Genomic DNA, 25,866 nt, shown 5'->3' with positions numbered 1-25,866 from the left:
TGTACTGAAATGGGCTTTTTGTGTTTTATAATCTGTGTGTTTTTCAACCTTGCTTTTTGTTGCCGCTTGCACGATTATTTTTGCACAAGAGGCTTTAACGGGTTTTGAAGTTTGACATTTTTCTTTGAATGGGTTGATTCCATGGTTCTTTGTTTTGTAACTCTCTGTGGGGAAGACAAATTTCAGGGTTGTAATGGTGGCGTAGTGGTATCAGTGCCGGACTTCGGGACAAAAGGTCCCGAGTTCAAATCCCCTGCACGCTTTCCATCCATGCTGGGTTACGAGCTGGTAATCTCTTTGCTGGTAAACTCACCTGGCAGAAGGCAATGGCAAACCACTGTTGTAACTTGCCTCGTACGCGGTTCCCCACTATGTTGGGGAAATGTGGAGGAAAATCGTCCGCTGACCGGAGAAACTCCGGATGCGACATACCTTTCCCTAATACTGCATACATGCTTTGATAATAAATGTACTTTGAACCTTGAACTTCAAAAAATATATTTCTCAATTAAGACAATGAAGACAGAAAATCAAAAAGTCACAGTTTAATATACAATTAGAAAAATATATGAAGCCTTTTAAATTATCAATATATTAAGATTATGCGACAACAATCTGACGTACATTACAATAGTTATTGTCAGTAACATTGGAAGCATTGTAGATGGAAGGTGAGATTTGGTGTGAAATCAGTACATGAGCTGCCATGGGTCTGGCTAGGTTAGGGCAGATTGGTGTGTACCTCCATTTCTTTTACTTTCCAGCATACACTCAGTGGCTACTTTATTAGGTACACTTTTGGACCTGCTCATTAATGTAAATATATGGTAGTGAAGAAGGCGAATGCAATGTTGGCATTCATTTCTAGAAGAATAGAGTATAGGAGCAGGGATGTGATGTGGAGGCTCCATAAGGCCCTGGTGAGACCTTATTTGGAGTACTGTGGGCAGTTTTGGTCTCCTTATTTAAGAAAGGATGTGCTGACATTGGAGAGGGTACAGAGAAGATTCACTAGAATGATTCCGGGAATGAGAGGGTTAACATATGAGGAACGTTTGTCCGCTCTTGGACAGTATTCCTTGGAGTTTAGAAGAATGAGGGGAGACCTCATAGAAACATTTTGAATGTTGAAAGGCATGGACAGAGTAGATGTGGCAAAGTTGTTTCCCCTGATGGGAGAGTCTAGTACGAGAGGGTATGACTTAAAGATTGAAGGGCACCCATTCAGAACAGAAATGTGAAGAAATTTTTTTAGTCAGAGGGTGGTGAATCTATGGAATTTGTTGCCACGGGCGGCAGTGGAGGCCAAGTCATTGGGTGTATTTAAGGCAGAGTTTGATAGGTATTTGAGTAGCCAGGGCATCAAAGGTTATGGTGAGAAGGCGGGGGAGTGGGACTAAATGGGAGAATGGATCAGCTCATGATAAAATGGTGCAGCAGACTCGATGGGCCGAATGGCCAACTTCTGCTCCTTTGTCTTATGGTCCTATATAATTAGCTAATCATATGGCAGCAACTCAATAAATAAAAGCTTGTGGATATGGTCAAGAGGTTCAGTTACTGTTCAGACCAAATATCAGAATGGGGAAGAAGTGTGTTCTTAGTGACTTTGATTATTGGTGCCAGATGGGGTGGTTTGAGTATCTCAGAAATTGCTGATCTGCTGGGATTTTCGCACGCCTCTAGAGCAGGAGTTCCCAACTAGGAATTGAAGGACCCCTTGGTGAATGGTAAGGCTCCATGGTATAAAAGCAAGTTGGGAACCCCTACACTAGAGTTGACAGAGAACGGTGTGAAAAACAAAAAACATCCAGTGAGTTGCAGTTCTGTGGAAAAAAAACAGCTTGTTAATAAGGAAGGTCAGAGAATAAAGGCTAGACTGGTTCAAGCTGACAGGAAGTTGACTGTTGCTCAAATATCCACATGTTACAACAGTGGTGTGCAGAAGAGCATCTCTGAATGCACAACACATTGAATTTTCAAGTGGATGAGCTACAGCAAAAGGAGACCACGAACATATACACAGGTACAGGAGGTAACTGAGATTGTGGCCACTGTGTGTATAGTAAGTGGAACAGTTATAATTATGAATATATTGCAAGTAGAGCCACAGCCTTATTGGCCATTGACAACCTAATCTTGTCCGCTGATGCTGTGTGTGTGTGTGTGTGTGTGTGTGTGTGTGTGTGTGTGTGTGTGTGTGTGTGTCCATGTTCTCCCCATGCCATGTGGGTTTCCTCTGGCTGCACTGGTTTCTCCCACATCTCAAACACGTGCAGTTTGGTTGGTTAATCGGTCCCTGTAAGCTAAAGGGCATAGTTGAGTGGTAGATTTTGGAGAATGGAGGAGCTCATGAGATTGTGGGGGGAATTAAAATGGCATTAATGTGAGATAAGTGTGAAAGGATGGGTAGCCAGTGTAGACTGATGGGCTGAAGGGATTGTTTCTGTGACCTTCATATTTCATATAAAATAGAAGGAACTCATTTTATCCCATTGAGTTTTATACTGACTCAGGGTGCAATCCCATCCCTCCAGCAATACTCGTATTTGTACTGATATTTACTCGTGGAGCAATCTAATACCTTCATACCTCCATAGACAGGAAGCTGGAGGCCCAGGGACTGGGTTGATGGCCTGTTTGTGTGTGTGTGTGTGTGTTGGGGGGGGCGGGGGCAGAGGGAGGGAAGGGGGGTTGTTCTGTTGTCATTACTACTGCAGCTGCCCGTGCTGATCCACTGAATATCATGGACGTGCTATATTGTCATGCTGAAGTGTGTGCTGTCACTTAAGGGCTGCTCCTAGCACATCCTCGGGTTGTGTTGGTTGCTGACATAACCAATACATCATTTTAGTAAAGCATTTCTTCAAAGCATCAAATCTCGGGCATATGTCACCTGGGCTGTTTTCAAACATTTTTGTCTCTCTATATTATGACACACATGTGATAAATAAATAAATCTGAATCTAAATCCACTATTTTCCTTTCTATCTTCTTCTCCCCACGTTCCCTTTAACTCTCATATTCTACCACAACAATTAATCCGCTGACCTGCACATCTTTAGGATGTGAGGGGAAGCCAGACCACCCAGAGGAAACCTTCATAAATCAAAGTATTGAGTACAGGAGATGGCATGTTATGTTGAAGTTGTATAAGACATTGGTGAAACCTAAATTGGTTGGAGTATTGTGTACAGTTTTGGTCACCTACCTCGTAAACAAGGTTGAAAGAGTACAGAGAAAATGTACAAGGATATTGCCATGTCTGAAGGACCTGAGTTATAAGGAAAGATTGAAGAGGTGAGGAGGGTATTCTTTAGAATGTAGCAGATTGAGAGGAGATTTGATAGAGGTATACACAATTACAAGGGGTATAGATAGGGTAAAGTCTGGCAGGTTTTTTCCACAGAGGTTGGAACCAGAGGACCACAACCAGAGGTCGTGGGTTAAGGGTGAAAGATGAAAAGTTTAAGGGGAACATGAGGGGAATTTTTTTCACACTGAGGATGGTGGGAGTGTGGAATAAGCTGCCAGCACAAGTAGTGCATGCGAGCTTGATCTCAATGTTTAAGAGAAGTTTGGATAGGTACATAGATGATAGGGGTATGGAGAGCTGTAGTCCTAGTGCAGGTCGTTGGGAGAAGGCAGTTTAAATGGTTTCAGCATGGACTGGATGGGCCAAAGGGTCTTTTTCTGTGCTGTACTTCTCTACGACGCCGTGACCCTACAGTTCCTGGTGCTAACAAAAAGTCTTCAAAGTGCAGATTAACTCCAGTTTATCGTGAAACACCGCACTGTTACACATTCCCCAGAAACTGTAACTTCATTCATTCTTCAAAAGTGAGTTCCTTCATTCTTCAAAACTTTTCATTCTGTTCTTGGTCCTTTGAGGCCGTTGGATCACTCTTCCTTTTGAACTCTTTGTCTTGATTGATTATTGTCAGCATGGAACATGATGCTCTCTCGCTCGCAGTGCACACAGCAAGTAAGAGCACAGCCAATTCTTCCACTTAAGGAGGTGTTAACCCACCAGCGGTTCACTTCAGTCTGATGCACTTTCAGAAGTCAGTCTCTAAAGTGATGCATTGCTTAAGTAACAGATTTAACAAATAATTTACAAGCAGAAATTATATGGCTGTACCACACTAATATTCTTTTATTGTTCATTCTTGCGATGTGACAGGTTCAATTTTTTTAATTGAAATTTTATTTTGTCTTTCAAACTAGTTGATCTGAGAGATATTTAGCTATGAGCCTTCTCTTAGTTCTTAGAACTCTCAATCCTGATGCAGAGAGGTCACATGAGATTTTGGGATGACCTTTCTCAGTCCAAATCCAAAGCCTCTTTGAGATTGAACAAGGATTTTAACCTTTTTATAGCTGAACCTTGGGGGATAAGCCCCAGGTCATCTTTAAAATGTCAACGGATATCTACAAAGTGCTGGAATTTGAAGTATGAGGAACTTACGTCAACATCCACATTTTAAACACGGTTTCAAAGTTCATGGTAAGGTAGCGGTTAGCACAGTTGCTTTACAGTGCCAGTGAGCACTGGTTGGGATTCAAATTCCACCACTGTCTGTACACTCTTCCTGTGACCATGTGGGTTTCCTCTGGACACTATGGTTTTCTCCCACATTTGAAAGATGTAAGGTAAGGCTTAGGGCGAGTCAGCTGTGGCACCGGAAGCATACGGGTAACCCCCAGCACAATCCTCATGCCTCGATGTTTCTATGAACATATGACAAATACTTCTCTCTGCTTGCCTCCTTTGTTTAAAGTCCCGTGCATGAGCTCCCAGTGACAGGCAAGAAGACAAATCAATGATAGCCCATCCGAATCCTGCTGAGCAAAATGCTTTTGAAATCTCTGCTTAACAATTTGGGCAAAATTGGTCTGTCAACACAGCTTAGAAAGCTAAGTCTTTGTTAGTTAAGATAGTGGTAATCTTTCTGGTCAACTATTCCAACTGTTCACCGTTCTCTCCATCAGTAATGAGCTTCTCCGTTTTGCTTGCATCATTTTCTTCCTTTGCTTCTATGCTATTCTGGGTCTGACAGGAATGTGGTGATGACAAGTTGAATACCTCTAGCTCCCTGCTGCGCTGGATGAATGCCAGACTGATGGCAAGCATGCTAGTGGAGGAGCTGTACATGGGATCCACCTCTTTCTTCTTCAGCCACATTTTAATAAATGTTCTAAAGCCTTGGCCGACAAAGATGTAAAGAAGGGGATCAAAACAGCTGTTGGCCACCGCCAGGCATAAGGTAGCCACGACAGACTTGCGCAGGATGTTTTCCAGATCACAGTTGCTATGGTGATGAACCAGGAAATGCAAATGCACTGTCCTCTGCACATGGTAGGGAAGGAAACAGACGAAAAACACCAACAGGACCAGGATGGTCATTGCCACGTCTCTCTTGAACCGCTTGGTCTTGCAGGTGAATCTCACTAAATGCTTTATCATCACTAAGTAACAGAGAAGGATAATAGAGAACGGGAGGAGGAATCCAACAGTGAGAGCAAAATAGTTCATCCGCATAATGTGGACCCATGAAGTCACATTCACGGGCTCGAAGCACTTGACCTTGCCCTCGAATTGATGAGTACCAGTTAAGAGGAAAGGAGCTGAAGAGACTAAAACAAACAGCCAAACGCTGACACATGTTATCACACAGCAGCGGAACGTAAATATCTTCTGGTGTTTTACGTGGTGTACAAGAGACAGGTATCGGGAAATGCTGAGACAGGTCAGGAAGAAAATGCTGCAGTACATGCTGACATAGAAAATGTGCCCTGAGACACGACACAGGAAATCTCCAAACGGCCAATCACCCCTTCTCAGGTAGTAGACAATACGCAAGGGTAAGCTGAGGCAGAAGAGGAGGTCAGCAATGGCAAGGTTCATGAGATAGATGGTGCTGGCATTCTTCCTCTTGGCAATGCGGCAGAATACAAAGAGGGCACCCACATTTGAGACCAGACCAACGATAAACACAAAGCTGTAGACCGCAGAGTAGATCATATATTTGTACTCGCTCGTCAATGGGCAGAGGGATTCCTGCGACGAATTCTCATGTGTTGCGTTGGCAGAACTCGCGAGAGGGGTTGTCACAGTCAACATCTTCTGTATCTGTTGAAAAATAGCAATAGATAGTGTATTATTTACCCATGTCGCTGGGCACTTACTTGGGCATTATACCCACACCACTGGGTGTATTTAAAGCAGAAGTTGATAGGTTATTGATTAGTAAGGGCATCAAAGGCTTCTGGGAGAATGGAGGGGAATGGGGTTAAGAGGGATAAAAAATCAACCTTGATGGAATGGAAGAGAAGACTCGATGGGCTGAATGCCCCAATAATGCTCCTATGTCATATGGCCTTATTAGTTATACCTTCCAGAATCAACTACTAGTGGTTTGGTGATGGAGTCATGCATTTACATCCTGTCCTCAGAGAAAGGAGATGCCAAACCTGGATGACATTCCAAATTGCATGTCCTGTTTTGGGGGAACATGTTAGACTGTGGCCTCATTTCCCCCACAGCTGGATCTACGGGTTTCTGTAGTGCTGTATTGAAAGGGGGCAATGGTTTCTTCCAGGCCAACAGTTATAAAGTATCAAACTTAGAACATAGAACAGAGCAACTCAGCAAAAGACCCTAGAGCCCATGATGTTATGCAAAATTATTTGGTACTAGTATTGGATTATTATTGTCACGTGTACCAAGATACAGTGAGAAGCCTATCTTGCTCATTGTTGATACAGATCAAGTCATTATACAGAGCATTGAGCTAGAATATGGTAAAATAATAATCATGCAGAATGAAGTGTAAAAACCACAAAGAAAGTTCAGGATAAAGTTTAGAGATCATAATAAGGTTGTCTGTGAGGCCGAGCGTCCACGTTATTGTACAGGAGTTCTCTACAAAAGTCTGATAACAGTGGGGTAGAAGCAGATTAAACTAGTAACAAGAAGCCAAGAAACTAATCCTTTCTGTTGACACATCCCCAAATCTCACCATTCTCTATGTATTCATAAGACCATAAGGCAAAGGAGCAGTATTAAGTAATTTGGCTCACTGAGTGTGCTCTGCCAATTCCATCATGCCTGATTTATTATCCCTCTTAACCCATTTTCATGCCTTTTCCCCGTAACCTTAACTACCTTATTAATCAAGAACCTATCAACTTCTGCTTTAAATATACCCATTGACTTGGACTCCACAGCGATCTGTGGCAATGAATTCCACAGATTCACCACTCTCTGGATGAAGAAATTCCTCCTCATCTCTGTTCTAAAGGAACGTCCTTGTATTCTGATCCTATGCTCTGTGGTGTTAGACTTTCCCACTGTGGGAAACATCTTCTCCACGTCCACTCTATCTAGGACTTTCAATATTCAATAGGTTTCAATGATAATTCTTGACATTATTACACTCCAGAAGTAATTAAAAAGTTAGCAAAAGTATTTGAAAAACAGAAACAAAATATCATGCTTTTTATATCTCCTTTTAGAACGTTCCAAAAATTCACCTTATAAACTAATGGTTACACAGAATGTCATTGTGATTAACAGAAATTAAGCTTATCACAATCAGCATCAGGTTTAATATCACAGATAAAGGTAATTAAATTTGTTGTTTTGCAGCAGCAGTGCAGTGTAATACATAAAACTAAAAGAAACTATAAATTATGGTAAGTATATCTATGAAAAGAAATGAGATAAATAATTAATACAAAAAAGAGGAAAAATGTCTGAGGTCGTATTTATGGATTTATTGTTCATTCAGAAATATGATGACAGATGGGAAGTAATTTCTTGAACATTGAGTGTGTGTTTTCAGGCTTCTGTACCTCCTCCTTGATGCAAACAATGAGAAAAATGCATGTCCTGGGTGATGCGGGTCCTTAATGATTGATAGTGCTTTTTTTTGAAGCATTGCCTTTTGAAAGTGTGTTCGCTGCTCTTGAGGCTCATGCCAATAATGGAGCTGGCTGAGTTTACAACTTTCTGCAGCTTTTTCTGTTCCTGTGCAGTAGCCCCACCAAACCAGATGGTGAGGGAACCAATTAGAGTGCTCTCCACAGTATATCTGTAGAAATTTGCAAGTGTCATTGATGACGTATCAATTCTCCTCAAACTCCTAATGAAGTATAGCCACTGCCATACCTTCCTTATAACTGTATCAATGTGTTGGGCCCAGGATAGATGTTCAGAGTTGTTCACTCCCAGGAACTTGAAACTGTTCATCCTTTCCCCTGCTGATCCCTTAATGAGGACTGTTGTGTGCTCCCCTGACTTCCACTTCCTGAGGGCCACAAAGAATTCCTTAGTCTTACTGACATTGAGTGTAAGGTTGTTGTCGAAACAACACTAAACCAGCTGATCTACAGTACCTTGCTCCTGTACACCTTGTTGCTGTTTGAAATGCCACCAACAATAGTTGTGCCGTCGGCAGATTTATGGATGGCTTATCCCTAACACCCCTTCCCCCATCAAAGGTCATTTATGACAACATCATAGAGTGACTGGCTAGGCTTCTGAGCGCGAGAGCAATGCCTTAACCTTTACACTAATCTCTCAACTCACCACTCTTTTTTAAAGAGAAGCTACTTTACTCTGTTTACATTGAAACAAAGCTTCACAAACTCATTTTGCTGATGTGCACACCACTTTTGTAACACAAGGTTATTCAAGTTACTGTTGCCTTCCTGTCAGCTTGAATCAATCTGGCCATTCTCCTCTGACCTCTCTCATTAACAAGGTATTTTTGCCCACAGAATTGCTGCTCGCTGGATTTTTTCGCAAACAAGAGAAAGTCTGCAGATGCTGGAAATTTGAGCAACACACAAAATGCTGAAAAAACTCAGAAGGCCAGGCAGTATCTAGGAAAAGAGTACAGTCGATGTTTCAGGTCAAATCCCTTTGATGGGACAAGTTCTGAGACCTGCCGAAGGGTTTCAGCCCGAAACATTGATTGTACTCTTTTCCTAAATGTTGCCTGGCCTGCTGAGTTCCTCCACCATTGTATGTGTGACACTGGATTTTTTTTGTTTTTCATGCCATTTTCTGTGAACTCTAGAGACTGTTGTGTGTGAAAATCCCAGGAGATCAGCATTTGCTGAGATACTGAATCCACCCTTTTTGGCACTAACAATCATTCCACGGTCAAAGTCACTGATGTTTGCTCTGAACAATAACTGAACTTCTTGACCAGTCTGCATGCACTTTATGTATTGAGTTGCTGCGACATAATTGGGTGATGAAATATTTGCATTAACAAACTAATAAAGTGGCGACTAAATGAAGTGTCTGCAAATGTTCCTATCCCATAATACATTTAGTGATTTACGCACAAAATGCTAGAGGAACTCAGCAGGCCATGCAGCATCTATGGAAAAGAGTATGGCCAACATTTCAGGCCGAGGTCCTTCATCAGGACTCAAGGCAGGGGGAGCGGTGAGAGAGGGTTTCACTGAACTCCCATCGAAGGGAAGATTTAAACTTCTTCGGGGTAGGCATCCCTGGAAGAGACTTCGCAGCATAGTAGTCCAATCACGAACAAGAGAAAATCTGCAGATGCTGGAAATCCAAGCACAAACACAAAATGCTGGAGGAACTCAGCAGGCCAGGCAGCATCTCTGGAAAAGATAACAGTCAACATTTTGGTCTGAGTCCCTTCATCAGGGCTCCACATTCAGTGATACTATCAAGTATTTCATGCCTTTGAATCTTTCTCTGCTGCCAAATTTCACAGACCAGTCCACACATTTGTGCTTCTATGCAAAAGATAACCAAATCACACTCTGATTATTGTCGAAGATTTTGTCCTCAGGCTTTCACACATTTGAAGCTTTTTTTTTCCAGTAAATCTCTCATTCTCACGCTGGTGTTACAGAAAAGCCTATATTTCTATAGCGCCACTTCCTATGACAGAGCAGACATCCTAAAATGCTCTTCTGCCGACTATGTTCAGCCATCATGTTGAGGCAGCATGCCTATCAGTCCATTTGTACTCAGCAAGCATCCACACACAGTGCAATATGAAAATCAGATGATCAGTTTGGAGACATAAGGTGACTTTAAAAAAAGCCGTATGAACCGTCAGGGGAAAGCCGGATTTCACCATTCGGCCCCTCAAACCTGGTCCAGCATTCAAATGGAATGGAACATGGTTGAACAGAACTTCCTTCAGTCCTCTTTTCTGCCCTTTCCCCACATGCTTCATTGTTTAACAGAAATCTATCCATCTCATAGCTTTTTGCAGGAAGTACAGATCTCCCACGCCACCAGGTTTCAAGAACAACTGCTTCCCGTCAGTCAGTTCTTGAACCAAACAGCACATTAGAGTTCAGCAACACTGTCACAACTTTGCACTAAAGAACTTTTTTTTGTTTTAGTTAGATTCTTTCTTGTAAAATCTGTGTAAATTTATGTTTAACTTACAAACGTTTTTATATACCTTTTGTGAATGCTGTTTATCTGATGCCATGTGCATGCAATGCTGCTGCAAGCTTGTCATTTGCAATTGTGCATGCATGTGTTTGTGCAAATAGCAAAAAAGCTTAAATTTGACTTTGATACATGATGCCACCTCCATCATACTTTACAGTAGGGATGGTGTTACCTGGCTGATGCGCAATGTAGATTTACGCCGCTGGTACCGCTTTAAAAAAAGCATGTCCTTGCCTGCATAGATGTTGCAAAGCATCACTTAGAAGATACTGCAAAGATGTGGAAGAAGCTTTTCTGGTCAGATGACACTAAAGTGGTTCTTTTTTTTTGCCTCAACACTATTGTGACTTAAAGGTTTTTAAAAAATAATACCACAAAACAAACAATACTTCTGCCACAAAACAACAAATTGCATGACATGTGCCAGTAAAATTAAAACAGATTCTGATGTTCTTTAGTGTTTGAAATTGCTGCCCTGGGAAAGAGAGTCTGATTGTCTGTGCTATCTATGCCTCTCATAATTTTCTAAACTCCTATCAAGTCTTCACTCAGTCTCTAATGCTCAGGAAAACACAACCCATGTTTGTCCAAATTCTCCTTATACCCCTAATCTCTAATCTGGGCAGCATCCTGGTAAACATCTTCTTTACCTGTTCCAAAACCTCCACCTCCTTCCTGTAACCATATAACCAGAACAACACACAATTGATTTCCCTTTCCCTAAATCTAACATCATAGAACACCATTCAGTACATTTAGTATAATCCATTTCTAAGAGGTTGCTTAAGGTTGTCATAGCTGGGGAAGGTAGTGGGAATAAGCTCCTTCTATCTATTAAATGTTCCCAATGGCGTGCACCTCAAATAGCCTCTGACAACCAAGTCCAACTCCTGGCTTTCATGTGCGGTTTAGCTACCAAGTCCCATAGAACCGATTTTTCCTGACTGGAGAAGGAGCAAAGGCAGGTTACTGGCACCTGAAAACCAGTCGCACAGGCCAGATGGGGCTCGTCATCCATGGATGGCAGCTCAGCTAGAAGCTGGAAAACTCTGATCTCAAACCTCCGCTGCCTTGCACCTATACCCACACCTGGGGAAGGCTTTAGGAGTAAAACCCGAGGAAAACTCTGGAGCTGGAATCCTGAAAACAGTCCCATACTGAGTTCGACACTGACTGAAAACTCCTGCAGTACTGCTGGCACTAAACTGTGTCAGTTTCTGTTGCTCCTTTGGGTTCACCAGCTGCGTGGAGAGGGCAAGCCTGCTATACGGGCAACAACCTGCTTTCCGTATTGTACTGCCCTGACTTATGTACTGGCTTGTGTATCATGTCGACAGCTAGAACACGGTATCCATGGTCGACCCCAACTTCAGAGCACTAAGATCTAATTTACTCCCACAAGTGTTTTACTGGAAACTGTTCTTTCCCAGAACCCCATTAACCCCCCTCGACTTTCTTCCCGTTAGCAGTAAGCAATTAATGAAGAAACCACAGCTTCAGAGGTAAATCCACGTGGTCAGGAGGAGAACCCACAAATTTTTTAAGAATTGACTTTACTGCTTAAGGAACAGGAACTTGCAGTTCAGGGTCAAGTTCTGAGGGTATAAGGATACAAAGGTAAGCAAAGAACCTACCACTTAAAGAGAAAAGTAATCTGGTGGCCAGTGATATATCCAGATGCTGCACTTATTGCAGTCGGTACCAAGATGGGGTGAAATGTTCCTCTGACAAAATGAGTGAGGATTCAGCCGTTAGCTCATTTAATGAACTGTAACAATTTGTTGTAGTAAGAAGGAACAAGTAACTTTGCACCACTCTGGTAGAGCTTTTGCAAGTGCTTTTCAACCAATAAATTAGTGACACCGTGTATTGAGAATGTGGGTGATAAGCTGATAAGATTCCATGTCAAGGTGATCGAAGTGCACTTTATGTTAGATATTTATAAAATACTGGTTCCACAGAGGTTCCACTGCCAACTCTAGTTACCATGCGGAGAGTGAGTTCTATAACCAGGCAAGAAAACTGAAGGTCTTTGAGAAGATGCAGGACAAGGTGTAAAAGAAGCCACTGGATTTAGACCACAAAACTATAAGATATAGGAACAGAATGAGGCCATTCTGCCATTTATAGCTGATTCATTATCCCTCTCAACCCCATTTTCCTCTCTTCGCCTCATAAGTTTTGGCACCCTTATTAATCATCAACCTGTCAACCTCTGCTTTAAATATACTAAGACTTGGCCTCCATCTGTGGCAATGAATTCCACAGATACACCACCTTATGACTCAAGGAATTCCTCCTCATCTCCGTTCTAAAGGGATGACTCTCTATTCTGAGTCTCTGTCCCTGATCCGAGAGTCCCCCTCCATAGGAAGCATCCTCCCTACATCCATTCTATCTCAGCCGTTCAATTGTTCAGGAGCTGTCCTCTCTGCAGTCGAGGAAGTTGAGAGGAGAGGTGAGAGTGGTGGAAAAGGTCAAGTGCATTGAGAAAGGGGAAGCAGAGAGTAGATAGGAATCCAAGGTTCAAAGGAATGGATAAAAAACTCACAGAAGGAGAAAGAGGAGATGTTTCTGTACTCAGTTCAGAGTGTTGAGCTCATTGCTTGTCAATGTGAAGCAACAGAGATTGGCTCAGCCTTCAAGATATAAGCACATCAGAACTTATCAGACGACATGGCAATGATTAGACTGATGAATCAGACCAGCTTAATTATCACTGACATGTCATGAAATGTGTTATTTTCTGGCAGTGGCACTGTGTGAAGCATTAAAAAAATTATGTTACAATAAATAAATGGACAGACAAACAACTGAACAAATAAACAGATATATAAATGCATAGTGCAAAAGAATAGTGAGATAGTGTGCATGGTTGATGGACCATTCAGAAATCTCAAGGCAGAAGGAAAGAAGCTGTTCCTAAAATGTTGAGTGTGGCTCCTATACTTCCCTTTGATGGTAGCAATGTCCGAGGTGCTGAGAATATAAGAACACAAGAACATAAGAAATAGGAGCAGGAGTAGGCCATCTGGCCCATCGAGCCTGCCCCACCATTCAATGAGATCATGGCTGATCTGGCCATGGACTCATCTCCACCTGCCTGCCTTTTCCCCATAACCCTTAATTCCCCTACCATGCAAAAATCTATCCAATCTTGTCTTAAAGGTTCTTCAATGATGGATTCAGCCTTCTTGAGGGGCAACACCCTTTGAAGTAGACCTCAAAGGTAAGGAGGGTTGTGCCTGTGGTGGAGCTAACTGAGTTTATAATCCTCTGCAGTTTCTTGCAATCCTGTGCATTGAACCTCTATACCAGGCAGCGATGCTACGAGTCAGAATGCTCTCTACTATGTCTCTGTAGAAATTTGGTAGTCTTTTCCACCTGGGCTGCTTGTCTGCTTAATAATCCTATGATTCAATGAGTTGCTTTTGAAGAGTGGAACAAGAGGACAGGAAAGACAACTGATGATCAGATTGTCATCTTAAGCATCCGTAATGGGCTAATAATTTCTCTGTGGTCTTGGGTTACATGCTGCTATGCTTGCACCCTTACTAATAAATAACACATACGAAATGCTGGAGGAGCTCAACATGTCAGGCGGCATCTCCGGAGGGCAACATATGGTCAACAGTTCAGGCTCAGACCCTTCATCTGGACAGGAGTGCAAGGGGGCAGAATCCAAAATAAGTAGGCAGGGAGAGGTAAAGGAGTTGAGGCTAATACATGATAGATGACACCAGATGAGGGATAGATGGGAGGGTGGGTGGAGGAGGGGAGGATGAAGTGAGAAGCTGGGGAGGGCGTGGTGACAGTCAGCTGAAGAAGAAGCAATCTGATAGGAGATGGCAGTGAACCATGGGAGAAAGGGATGGAGGAGGGGTACCGAAGGGAGGTGATAGGCAAGTGAGCAACATGCCTTTCCAACCCTCCAGACCACGCCTCTCAGCAGCCCCTGATTTAACACCAGCCTACTCACAAGAAAAGGTGTATAACATGATGAGAGGTATTGATCGTGTGGATAGTCAGAGGCTTTTCCTCAGAGTTGAAATGGCTAGCATGAGAGGGCACAGTTATAAGGTGCTCGGAAGTAGGTACAGAGGAAATGTCAGGGGTAGGTTTTTTACGCAGAGAGTGGTGAGTGCATGGAATGAGCTGCCGGTGACGGTGGTGGAGGCGGAAACGATAGAGTCTTTTAAGAGACTCCTGGATAGGTACATCGAGCTTAGAAAACTAGAGGGCTATGGGTAACTCTAGGTAATTTCTAAAGTAAAGACATGTTCGGCACAGCTTTGTGGGCCAAAGGGCCTGTATTGTGCTGTAGACTTTCTATGTTTCTAAGATTCACAATGAACAATTTACCTAATAACTGGTATGTCTTTGGACTCTGGGAGCAAATCAGAGCACCTGGAGGAAACCCACATGGTCACGGGGAGAACGCTGTCCTTACTGACAGCGGTGGGAATTGAACCCTGATCGTCACTACAGTAAAGCATTGTGCTAACTATTATGCTATCATGTAAGAGTGGAGCCAGAATGAAAAAAGGAAGAAGAAAGAGGGGGGAGGGGGGAGAAATTAACGGAAGCTGGAGAAATTGATGTCCATGCTGTCAGGCTGCAGGCTACCAGACAGAGTAGGAGGTGTCTTCCCTCTAAGCTGAAACTGGGCTCATCGTGGTAGCAGAGGATGCCAAGCAATGACATGTTGGACTGGGAACCAGGATTGGAATTAAAATGGTTGGTCAACAGAAAACCCTGCTTGTTTCAGATAGCGCAAAAGTGCTCGACAAAGCACTTCCCCAATTTATGTCAGATACTTATTAATTGATGAATAAATCCCAGTTAATTCTGAAATTTTGCCAGATGTAATGTTTGAGCATAAGGCACAGGAGCAGAACTAGACCATTTGGCCTATCGAGTCTGTTCCATCATTCCTTCATGGCTGATTTATTATCTCTCTTAAATCTATTCTCCTCCCTTCTCCCCTTAACCTTTGACACCTTACTAATCACAAACCTATCAACCTCCACTTTACATATACCCAAATAAATTGACCTCCAACAGCTGTCCGTGACAGTGAATTCCGCAGATTCACCACCCTCTGGCTAAAGAAATTCCTCCTCATCTCTGTTGTAAAGGGACGTCCCTTTATTCTGAGGCTGTGCCCTCTTGTCTGAGACTTCCCGACTATACGAAACATCCTTTCCACATGCACTAATGATGGAAAAGACTGGAATGAATTTCAGGTAGTGTGAGGAGTTAAACTTCAAGATCAAGGTCATTGTCATTTAACCATACACACTCATAGAGCAAAGCAAAACATTGTTCCTCTGGGGCCAAGGTGTAAAACACAGCACAGATAGTGTCACACAGGGTGGTGGGGTGGAGATACATTTCCACCAAAGGAGATGGAAGGTGCTGCTTCCCTCCTCTAGCCTGCAGGTCACTCTTGGGCAAGGTGTAGCACCTGCTTAGCCCTTTCCCCCATCATGTGAAGCCATGGGAGCAGGTGGTGGATGGTCGTAAGAGCGGCTGGTGCATATCACAAATCCTGGTTATGCAACCACTGACGCCAGGTAGACAATCTCTGAAGAGTATTGATAATGGCTGGGGTCACCCATCTTGTGAAGACATTTCCCAGAAGAAGGCAATTTCTGTGGAAAAATTTGACTTGAACAATCATAATTATGGAAAGACCATGATGTCATATGACACAGCACATAATGAAGGATTGATAGTCTCATTCACAGCACATTTATTTCTCTATTTCCTGAGGAAACTGAGGTCTTTTAACATCTGTCGGACGATGCTGAGGATGTTCTACTAGTCTGTGGTGGCCAGTGCTATCATGTTTGCTGTTGTGTGCTGGGGCAGCAGGCTGAGAGTAGCAGATGCCAACAGAATCAACAAACTCATTCGTAAGGCCAGTGATGTTGTGGGGACGGAACTGGACTCTCTGACAGTGGTGTCTGAAAAGAGGATGCTGTCCAAGTTGCATGCCATCTTGGACAATGTCTCCCATCCACTACATAATGTACTGGTTGGGCACAGGAGTACATTCAGCCAGAGACTCATTCCACCAAGATGCAGCACTGAGCGTCATAGGAAGTCATTCCTGCCTGTGGCCATCAAACTTTACAACTCTTCCCTTGGAGGGTCAGACACCCTGAGCCAATAGGCTGGTCCTGGACTTATTTCCCTCTGGCATAATTTACATATTATTATTTAATTATTTATGCTTTTATATTGCTATATTTATACTCTATTCTTGTTTGGTGCAACTGTAACGAAACCCAATTTCCCTCGGGATCAATACAGTATGTCTATCTATCCATCTATCTATCTATCTATTTAGTTGCGAGTTAGTTTATCAGTAACGTAACCAAAGCTAGGAGCTTCAGCGTCAAATCTAGGTTATATGAGCACGGGAAACTGATCTACAGTGGTAATGCTATCTTATATCAGCAAACTGTTTCAATTGTAGATAGCAACGGCACATATTCCCTGTTTGCTGAACTAAGCAAAATTTAACAAGGAGACGTGCAAAGTCATATTCTGGAGCAACAGAATTCCATCTCTTTTATTCTGGAGATAAAGGAACTCGATGGGTCAGGCAGTGCCTGTGGGAAAACGGGATGGCTGACATATCAGCTTGCGACCCTGCATCAAGATTCATACTTGGAGGACAACAAGCCAAAGTTATGAAAGTACAGACAGTGGAAAACCAAAGACTGGATGTTTACACAACACTGAGGCAGATTATATTACCTTGTTTGCTACCAGTTTTAATATAAAAGGTGTAGCCATTACAGATTCAAGTAAATATGCATAAACAAGATGTTAATGTGTTCTGTATATTCACACAGCCGCTGACTGCTTCATTATAGCAAGAGACATGTATGGCCAGTGTCATTATAAAGGAACACATTGCAGATGAGAATATAGTTTATCTGAAATCCTGAAAATATTAGGAATAAAGTATTGAGTGGTCCTGCAACACGGGAAGGTCAGGTCAGTGACTCACTTTGTGAACATCTGAGGGAGAAGTTGGTGGAAATTGAAGACGAATGCACTTAGCATGGATGTGTCTCAAGCATGTTAATGTTTTTTTTATTCTCACATGTACTGGGATACAGTGAAAAGCTTGTCTTGCAGACAGTCTATACAGATCAACTCATTACACAGTCTAATGTTGCCTTTAGGTTAAAGATTTGTGGACCATGCAAGTAAGATCAACAGTGAGATCCAATGACCAGGGAGATGTTTCTGCAGTGCTTAATGGAGAACGAAGGGCATGATAAGGCACAGAAGTCATGGTCATCCACTGTAACCAAGGGAGACCCAAGTTGTGATGATTACTTGTACCACTGGACCCAGACTTCTGAGGTCAAGACAGCTGAACTGCCCCAGTGCAACAGTTTTTCTACTTTAAAAACTCCCACACAGGTTTCTTCATAAGATGTGCATCATAGAACTACACAAATCTGTCATCACCAGATACAATGGACAACCAACGTTAGCTTCAGGAAGTTAGCACAGTTTCATACTATACCTGCATGAAAATGCACTCAGTAGCCACTTTATTAGGTACAGGAGATAACTAATAAAGTGTCCACTGAGTGTATGATCATGGTCTTCTGCTGCTATAGACCCTCCACTTCAAGGGTTGACGTGTGGTGCAGTCAGAGCTGCTGTTCTGCACATCACTGTTGTGATGTGTGGTTATTTGAGCTACTATTGCCTTCCTGTCAGCTTGAACCAGTCTGACCATTCTCCTTTGCCCTCTCTCATTAACAAGACATTTTTTGCCTGCAAATGCCACTCATTAGACGTCTTTGTTTTTTCAAATTTGTTTATTGCAACATTCTCTGTAAACACTAGAGACTGCTGTGCATGACAATCCCAGGAGCTCATCAGTTTCTGAGATACTCAAACCACCCCATCTGGCACCAACAGTCATTCCACAGTCAAAGTCACTTAGATCACATTTCTTCCCCATTCTGATGTTTCGTCCGAACAACAAATGAACCTCTTGACCATGCCTGCATGCTTTTCTGTATTGAGTTACAATACATGATTGAGATTGTATTGAGCCACATGATTGAATGCTTAGATATTTGCATTAATGAGTAGGTGTACAGATATACCTTATAAAGTGGCCATGGAGTTTTGACAAGTAAAGATAATATAGCTTAATAATTAACATCCACAAGGGGTTGTGCTGGCATACTAAACTACCGTATAGAGAAAACAATCACTAGGTACCTTCTGGGAAATCTCACATAGGATGTTGCTGAAAGTGCAGCGTTGTTTGTGTGATCTGAAAGATGTTCTTGTTATAACAGAGAAGAAAAATATTCCAGAAAGTGATCAGCAGATTTCTTCAACACAATGTCAGGGTTAAAAGAAGCAAAGGAGTCTTTGTGAAGGAAAACCTCACCAACTGAAGGGAATGTTTATTTATTGAGAAACAGCACAGAACAGGCCTTTCCAGCCCTATGAGCCACGGCACCCAGCAATTCCCCAATTTAATTCTAGACTAATTATGGGACAATTTTGCAATGACCAATTAACCTACCAACTGGTACATCTTTGGACTGTTGGAGGTCATCTGAGCACTCGGAGGAAACCCACGCAGTCATGGGGAGAAGGTACAAACTCCTTACAGGCAGTGGGGGATTGACGACATCCTCAGAGCCAAGACAAAAGCCTGATTATGTTCCTGAGCTCCAGTCGTTTCCAGGGATCATCCAGTACCAAGCCAACCATGTCACTGTGTTGACTCTATTTCGTTAATTATTAAAGGGAGATTGACTTTGGCAATGTGAAAAGATTAACAAACATAGGTGATCTGCACAGATAAAGGCCTCAAATTGAAACAGGGACAACCAAATGCTAAACATAAAATAATCTGCAGATGCTGGGGTCAAGGCAACACTCACAACACGCTGGAGGAACTCAGCAGGTCAGGCAGCATCCGTGGAAACGATCAGTCAACGTTTCGGGCCGGAACCCTTCGTTAGGACTGAAGAGGGAAGGAGCAGAGGCCCTGTAATGGAGGTGGGGGGAGAGTGGGAAGGAGAAGGCTGGTAGGTGCCAGGTGAAAAACCAGTAAGGGGAAGGATAAAGGGGTGGGGGAGGGGAAGCAGGGAGGGGATGGGCAGACACAAGGAATTCTGCAGATGCTGGAAATTCAAGCAACACACATCAAAGTTGCTGGTGAACGCAGCAGGCCAGGCAGCATCTCTAGGAAGAGGTACAGTCGACGTTTCGGGCCGAGACCCTTCGTCAGGACTGAGGGGATAGGCAGGAAAGGTGAAGAGGGAAACGTTATAGGACCTCTGCCCTTCCCTCTTCAGTCCTGACGAAGGGTTCCGGCCCGAAACGTTGACTGATCGTTTCCATGGATTCTGCTCGACCTGCTGAGTACAACCAAATGCTAAATCTTGCCGGTTCTGATTTCAGTTTGAGAGCCTGGGTGGTGATTAGCCTCATCTGGGCAGTAGCCTTAATTTCAAGACAGACTGACTAAGAGAGAGAAAAATTACGCTCAGATAAAGGATAGGATGTGGCGGTCATCATTTGACTTAGAAGATTTTGCCAGTCCTCGCTGGGAAGGCCAACCATAAAATCTTGTTGGTCCTTCTGGGACACTGAGATGACCCTAAGACCTTAAGAGATAGGAGTCATTTGGCCCATCGAGTCATGGTTGATTTATTATCCCTCTGAACTCCATTCTCCTACCTTCACCCACAACCACTGACACTCTTGTTAATCAGAAATGTATGAACCTCCACTTTAAATATACCCAAATGAAGAGGTCTCCACAATCATCTGTGGCAATGATCCACCATTCTCAGGCTAAAGAAATTTCTCCTCATCTAAAGGGACATCCCTGTACTCTCAAGCTGTCCTCTGGTCATAGACTCCCTCACTATAGGTAACATCCTCTCTATCTAGGCTTCTCAATATTTGATCAGTTAATGGCTGAGTAAATGAAGCTCTTGTTTCCCAGCACCCTGTCATTTCTGTGCCTGGGAGCACTCAGTACTTCATGTTAGAGGTTGAAGTCTCTATCTCAGTATCTGAAGGGGCTTCTCCTTAAGATTTGGCTGCACTTCAGCCCCACACTCCTATCTTCGGTCACCAGTTTCAGAGGGGTGTAGGTCGGCTGGGATATCCCCTGGTTTGGTGTCTTGCCTGCCTGCTCCTTCATTTGTTGGTACCATGAGGGATTTCTGGACAGGTGGGTGCCCCAGGGACTCGAGTGCATTCTGGTTAGAGATGACAAAATTATGAGGGGTATAGATAGGGTAAGTGCAAGCAGACTGTTTCCACTGAGCTCGGGTGAGTCTAGAACCAGAAGTCATGGGTTAAGGGTGAGAGGTGAAATGTGTAAGGGGAACATGTGGGGGATCTTCTTCACTCAAATGGTGGTGAGAGCGTGGAACCAGATGCCAACAGAAGTGGTGGATGTGGGTTCGATTTCACATTTAAGCACAATTCAGAAATGTACATGGATGGGAGGGTTATGGAGTGATATGGTCTGGGAGCAGGTCGCCATGGACTAGATGGGCCCAATGGCCTGTTTCTGTGTTGTTGTGATCTATGACTGTGCTTTAATTTGAAATGGTAAATAGCGGTATGCTCCGTTCAAAGAGTAAAGCTCACTTGGAAAGGAAATAAAAATAGTGAAGTGTACAGAGAGGGGCCTCACCCTTGCTTCCATATGACTATACAATTGAGTTCAAAACATCCAGAGAAAACACTGCAGTGGCTACCTTCTCAGAACACCTTATAAGAGGTCCCATCAGACAGGGTGAAGAAAGTTAATCAATTAGTTTTTAAGTAGAGGTTCAGAACAAGCCCTTGTGGCCCAACCAGCTGCATCACCCCGCAACCCAGCGATTTAACGCTAGCCTCATTACAGGACAATCTGCGACGACAAAGGAACCTACCAACTGGTATGCCTTTGGGCTGTAGGAGCAGCTGGAGGAAACCCATGAGGTTCACAGGGAGAGCTCTTTACACTCGGTGCCGGAATTGAACTCCGAACCCCAGAACTCCCTCAGCTGTAATAGCGTCACGCTAACTACCACGCTACAATGTTCCATAGACATTAGGAGACTTTTACCAGGGGGAATCAGGTTACACTCGGTGCCGGAATTGAACTCCGAACCCCAGAACTCCCTCCGCTGTAATAGTGCCAAGCTAACTACCACGTTACCATGTTCCGTAGACATTAGGAGACTTTTACCAGCGGGAATCAGGTGTACAAGATGGTAGGAGGCACAGATCGAGTGAGTAGCGGAGGCCTCTTCCCAAGGCAGTGAAGGTTAGTACTGGGGAGGGGGGAGGGAAGGGGATAATTTTAAGGTGATTGGAAAGAAAGTGAAAGCGGGATGTCAGAGGCAAGATTTTTACATGTACAGAGAGCGGAACGCCCTGCCAGGAATGGTAGTGGGAGCAGATACATTAGGGGCATTTAAGGAACTCTTAGAAAGGCACACGGATGATAGGAAAATGGAGGGCTAAGCATGAAGGAAAGGCTAGAGTGGACTAAAATCTCGACACAACATCATTGGCAGAGGTACCTGTGCTGTGTTCTATATTCTAAATAGCCAAGGCATCACAAGTGGCAAGAGCAGAAATCTGTGACCCAGTTACATAGTGAAAATGTCGCGTTAGTTTATGTTTAAAAAAAAACAGGAAGTAATATAATCTATGTAAATATGTACAATGTTATTGACACATAAATCACATGTGCATTATTGCAGCAGACTGTGTCACACCTTTGAATACAGTAAACAGATGATTTTTGAGCTTCTTGCGGACTGTGGGAGAACATTGTGAAAGTTTAGGAACTCACTAAGTGCGCAAGCTTATGTTCGTCTGTTGTTGAAGTGGCTGAGCAAAGTTACTCAGAGGATGGGCTAATAAAACTGGACATCCAGTGACGATGTTAAAGTAAGCATTCAGTATCAGAGGTGAGAGCAGGGGCAGCACATTTCGTACAGCGCGTTGTTAGTGTAAGTGGACAGTCCAATTTAATTGCAGCAGTATTTAGTTAGTTTGCGATACAACACAGTAACAGCTCCAAGTACACCCAATTAACTAACTAACCTGTATATCTTTGGAATGTGGGAGGAAGTTCACAGGGAGTATCTACACTTTACAGACAGAGGGAGAAATTGAACTTGGCTTGTTGGCATTATGCTAATTGCCACACTACCTAGCCCTAGTGTTGCTCCACTTGTTTCTTAAGCATTTTTTTACCATGACCTTGAGATTGTGAAACTTGCTCTTTCATTCAGACATTCCTACAAACCAGAGTCATAAGTTTGTGTCATCTAACCTCGTATCTTTTCTACTCTCCCTAGTCTCTTTAACATAGATATCTTTTATAACTGCTGCTTCTTTTCTTAAGCACTTTCTCAAGGTTGAGGATAGTTACTTTCCTCTGTTTAAGAGAGGCATTCTCTGTTTTGGCTCCCTCCTTACTGCTGCCTATCACCTCCTGCTGGTTCCTCTCCTCTTTCCCTTTCTTCCATGGTCCACTCATCTCTCCTATCAGGTTCCTTCTTTTTCAGAACTTTACCTCTTCCACCTATCACCTCCCAGCTTCTGACCCCATCATGCCACCCCACACACCTTCTCCTTCACCTGGCTTCACCTATCACCATTAAGCTTGTACTCCTTCTCCTCTCCCCACCTTATTCTGGCTGCTCCCCTTCCCCCGTACCTTTCCAGTCCTGATGAAGGGACTTGGCCTGAAGCGTCGACTGTCTATTTCTTTCCATGGCTGCCACCTGACCTGCTGAGTTCCTCCAGCATTTTGTTTGTGTTGTCAAGAGTGGAAGGTACAGGTCGTAAATGAACCCGTGAACTTATAAAGAGCTGACATTCCAATATTTCATAATCCATGTTATTCCTCTTTTACACTACTCATTTTGTAACTTTTATTAACTTTTTATCTCTTGCACTGTATTGCTACCACAAAATAACAAATTTCACTAAATATATTAGTAATAATAAACCTGATGCTGATTCTGATTCTGATTTGGACTGAATGTGGATTTTTCAACACATTGTGGATGCGTGCACCTATTATACAAAGGACATGCAAGTGCAAGCTCTTGCTCCAGTGACAAGGAGGTCCATGTCATTTGCCGATTGAGTTTTTCAGTACATATACTTACTTTATTGTAGATTTTAGCCTGCAGACCACCTTCCCTAACAAAACAGACGCAAAATGCTGGAGGAACTCAGCAGGTTAGGCAGCAGCAATGGAAAGCAATAAAGAGATGACATTTTGGGCCGAGACCTTTCATCAGGACTGGAAAGGAAAAGAACAAAGTGTTGACGTGCTGGACTAAGACCCTTCATCAGGACTAAAACAGGAGGGGTCTTCTTCCCCCTTCCTTCCCAGTCCTGATGAAGGGACTCAGCCTGAAACATCAGGTCTTTATTTCTTTCCATAGGTACTGTCTGACCTGTTGCATTTATTTATTTATTGACATACAGTGTGGAATAGGCCCTTCGAGCCACACCACACAGCAATCCCCCAGTCTAATCCTGGCCTAATCACAAGACGAGTTACAATGACCAATTAACCTACCAATTGGTGCGTCTTTGGACCGTGGGAGTAAACTGGAGCATGTAAAGGAAACACACTCGGTCACTGGGAGAACGTACAAACTCCTTGCAGGCAGCGTCAGGAATTGCCTGTACGGTAAAGCATGCTAACCACTATGCTTATGCCTGTTATTCTGGATTCCCAGGGTCCATGTTCCCTAACATAAAATTTGAAGCAGTCTTAACAACACTATCTAACACTGATAGATCTTGTGTCATATTGTGGCTGACATTAAGCAGCAACATGTTCCTTACTTACACACACCTTATTCATTAATTAACCCACTGACAGCAACTTGGCCACAAGATCTGGCCTCTTGTACGTTTCCTTGATCACAAGTTTAAGTCACTTTTTGGGAGGACAAAATATTGGTTTCTGAAACTTCCATGAAAGGTAAAAGCAACACTATGCTTTGAAATAGAAAATGAGCTTGCCTGAGCTTTATACTTTATACTTTATTGTCACCAAACAATTGATACTAGAGCGTACAATCATCACAGCGATATTTGATTCTGCTCACAAACTGCTTCTGTAAAGATCAATTAGCAGAGTTCATGGGCTCTAGATAATTAGCACCAGAATAAAATTAGAGAGTTTGTATTGTAATGCACAGTCCATACCATGCAAAGGTCTCCCTAACATTGAGACTATCTACAAGGAGCACTGTCACAAGCAAACAGCATCCATTATCAAGGACCTCCCCATCCAGGCCATGCCCTCTTTTCGCTGCTACCATCGGGAAGGAGCCTTCGGTCCCACACCACCAGGTTCAGGAATAGTTATTACACTTTAGCCATTAGGGTTCTGAACCAGCATGGGTAACTTCACTCAACACAATTCTGAACTGATCCCACGACCTATGGACTCATTTTTGAGGACTCCACAACTCACTTTCTCAATATTATATACTTATTTGTTATTAATATCTCTTTTATTCTATTTCTGCAGTTTGTCTTCTTTAGCACATTAGCTGTTGATCAGTTTTTGTGTGTCATTTTTCACTGATTCTATGGTATTTATTTGTTCTACAGCGAATGCCCATAAGAAAATGCATCTCAGGGTAGTATATAGTTAAATATAAGTACTTTGAACTTAAACTGTGAATATATCGCAATGTGAGAAAAAACATTTGAGGCAGATTCGCAATTAGCTTTCAAGTGGAGTTGGATAAATACATGAAAAAGAAGAGATTGTGAGGCTATGGAGAAAGAGAAGAGGAGTGGGATTAATTTTGCAGTAAACCTGAAGAGATAATATGGGTTTGATGGGCTGAAGGGCTCAATTCAATGATATAGCATCCAAAGATCCCTGGTAGCATGTTTCAGCAATCCTTAAAAACACAGTAATCAATAATCCCGTTAACCATGCACCATCCCGAGTTCAAGCAAACAGGTTAATCAGTATTGTGTTACACTCAGTATGTTACAAAAGCTGGAACTCACAATTCAGGTGGCGTCCGTGTGAATAGAGTTGTCGAACAGCTGCTGGCAGTTGTGTGTGTTCTGCTCGAAACCAATTACAGTTCCACTTCCACCTCCCAGCATTGCTCTGCTGCTATTTATTTGAGTGATAGCAATGTGAGGAACTGCTCAGTCCCCACCCACACAGTGTTCACACACAGCAACCGTTTCTAGGGTACACCGTACTGACATATGGTGCAGAGAAGTAAGGGAAACAGTGAATTGTGAAAGATGCTTAACACATCCCTGTAATGCAATTATTCTCAGAAACACACTTTAGCACCGATACTGCAAGATGCACACACACACAC

The 25,866-nt window shown here is 43.0% G+C and overlaps 1 protein-coding gene across 1 annotated transcript; it reads right to left on the bottom strand.

Annotated features, from left to right (window-relative positions):
- Positions 1–530: 530 nt before the first annotated feature.
- On the bottom strand, positions 531–25,639 carry LOC140196179 (cysteinyl leukotriene receptor 1-like). The gene is made up of 2 exons (XM_072254947.1): positions 25,538–25,639; positions 531–6,133 (listed from the first exon to the last, which is right to left on the bottom strand). Exon 2 carries the CDS (start codon positions 6,122–6,124, stop codon positions 4,961–4,963), a length of 1,164 nt encoding a protein of 387 aa, XP_072111048.1. The 5' UTR covers positions 6,125–6,133; positions 25,538–25,639; the 3' UTR covers positions 531–4,960.
- Between the last annotated feature and the right edge of the window lie 227 nt (positions 25,640–25,866).

This window comes from Mobula birostris, chromosome 4 (genome assembly GCF_030028105.1).
Source record: "Mobula birostris isolate sMobBir1 chromosome 4, sMobBir1.hap1, whole genome shotgun sequence".
Classification (NCBI taxonomy): domain Eukaryota; kingdom Metazoa; phylum Chordata; class Chondrichthyes; order Myliobatiformes; family Myliobatidae; genus Mobula; species Mobula birostris.
The sequence above is the reverse complement of the archived record's forward strand: the minus strand, read 5'-3'. Positions and strand labels throughout refer to the sequence as shown.